This window comes from Habropoda laboriosa, unplaced genomic scaffold (assembly GCF_001263275.1).
Source record: "Habropoda laboriosa isolate 0110345459 unplaced genomic scaffold, ASM126327v1 scaffold67, whole genome shotgun sequence".
Taxonomy (NCBI): domain Eukaryota; kingdom Metazoa; phylum Arthropoda; class Insecta; order Hymenoptera; family Apidae; genus Habropoda; species Habropoda laboriosa.
In genome coordinates, this window is record NW_017100242.1 from 5,035,894 (window position 1) to 5,037,423 (window position 1,530).

Consider the following 1,530-nt stretch of genomic DNA (forward strand, 5'->3'; position numbering starts at 1 on the left):
TGGATTAGTAAACATTCGTAATTCTATCTATTTTTATTAATATAAAGACACTGCATTAATTATTTTTAATATTATTTTTCCACATTAAAATGTAATTTCTCCTAATTACAACACCAAGCATTAATTTTTTAAAATCTTATTTACAGCATTGCAGAAAGGATGAATAGAATCGGTGATTATTTTCCAATTTTTGGGATATGTTTGGGATTCGAACTATTAACATATGTTGTGGCACAGCGTACTCCACATAGGATAAACTGTAGCAGTCAGGGGCAATCACTTCCACTTGAATTCACGCCAGGTTGTTAGCTGAATATGTTCAATATTTCGATAGTAATTCTATTTCATAATGATAATTTTTTATAACAAGAAACCTTATAATTTCTTTTTAGATTACCGTGAAAGTAGGATGTTTAAAAACATTCCATTACAGATTCAGAACATATTACAGTATGAGAGAGTAACAGTAAACTTTCATAATTTTTGTGTTACAGAAAATGTAAAGTTACATTTATTAATTTTGCATCGATATTGTTTTTAAGGTCTTATAGCGTAATTTTTGCAGAAGTTAAAAAAGATTGGAGTATCCAACAAATTTAGAATATTGTCTTTGAATGAAGACTGGAACGGACTTGAATTCATTTCTTCACTAGAACATATTACATTACCTTTTTATGGCACACAATTTCATCCAGAGAAAAACCCGTATGAATGGATTCGAGGAAGAAATATTTCGCACACAGAAAATTCCATTAAAGTCTCTCGGTATTTTGCTGATTTTTTCCTTAGTGAAGGTATACCTATTTTGCAAAGACAGTCGTATTTTTTTCTTCAAAATAGCGTGAATTAATCTACCTACATAAATCTGCTTTATGTTCAGCACGTAAAAATCATCATAGTTTTCCAACTACGGACAAAGAAGCTGAAGCCTTAATTTACAACTACCCGGTGACTTATACTACGAAAACTCTGTTTTTACAATGTTATTTGTTCAACAAAAGCGACACCAGAATTTGACGTATTGGCCACAAAATGGAGTGCTCCGTGAATTTCAATATTCCCTTGGAAAGAAAGTTATGGGAATTCAAGATTAAAATCATTAAAATTACTGTCAATCATTTAACGAACGCTTATTCTAATAATATTATTACTTATGCTAGAAAAGCATTATTTTTATTCAAAATAGAATTAAAGCGTGGGAAATTATTACATGTAAGACAGGACACGTAGTATTCACATTTAACATAACACCAGTGTATATTGTGTCACAACTGGGATACATAATATTACAATGGTGCATAATAAAATTCTATACATATTTCATTCTATCTAAAGTAAATCATATTTTGAATCCTTTCCTTCACCATCGTATTTCCCTTTGAATTAAAGCGTTTCTGATTAATTGATTTTCAGGAACACAAAAAAAAAGATCCCAGCGTAAGTTGTATAAAAATTATATACGAAACAGATGAATTCCGAGTGCTAGTAAAAAAGTAAAATACTATCTAGCATCTCAGTTTTCTACACTTA

The 1,530-nt window shown here is 29.9% G+C and overlaps 1 protein-coding gene across 1 annotated transcript in view; it reads left to right on the forward strand.

Annotated features, from left to right (window-relative positions):
- The window catches only part of LOC108571952, a 9,916-nt gene extending 8,899 nt beyond the window's left edge, over window positions 1–1,017 (forward strand). The window contains exons 11-14 of the mRNA XM_017934109.1: window positions 147–301; window positions 393–499; window positions 566–794; window positions 881–1,017. Coding sequence (XP_017789598.1) covers window positions 147–301; window positions 393–499; window positions 566–794; window positions 881–1,017 — 628 coding nt within the window. The remainder of the gene's footprint in view (window positions 1–146; window positions 302–392; window positions 500–565; window positions 795–880) is intronic.
- The last annotated feature ends 513 nt before the right edge of the window (window positions 1,018–1,530 follow it).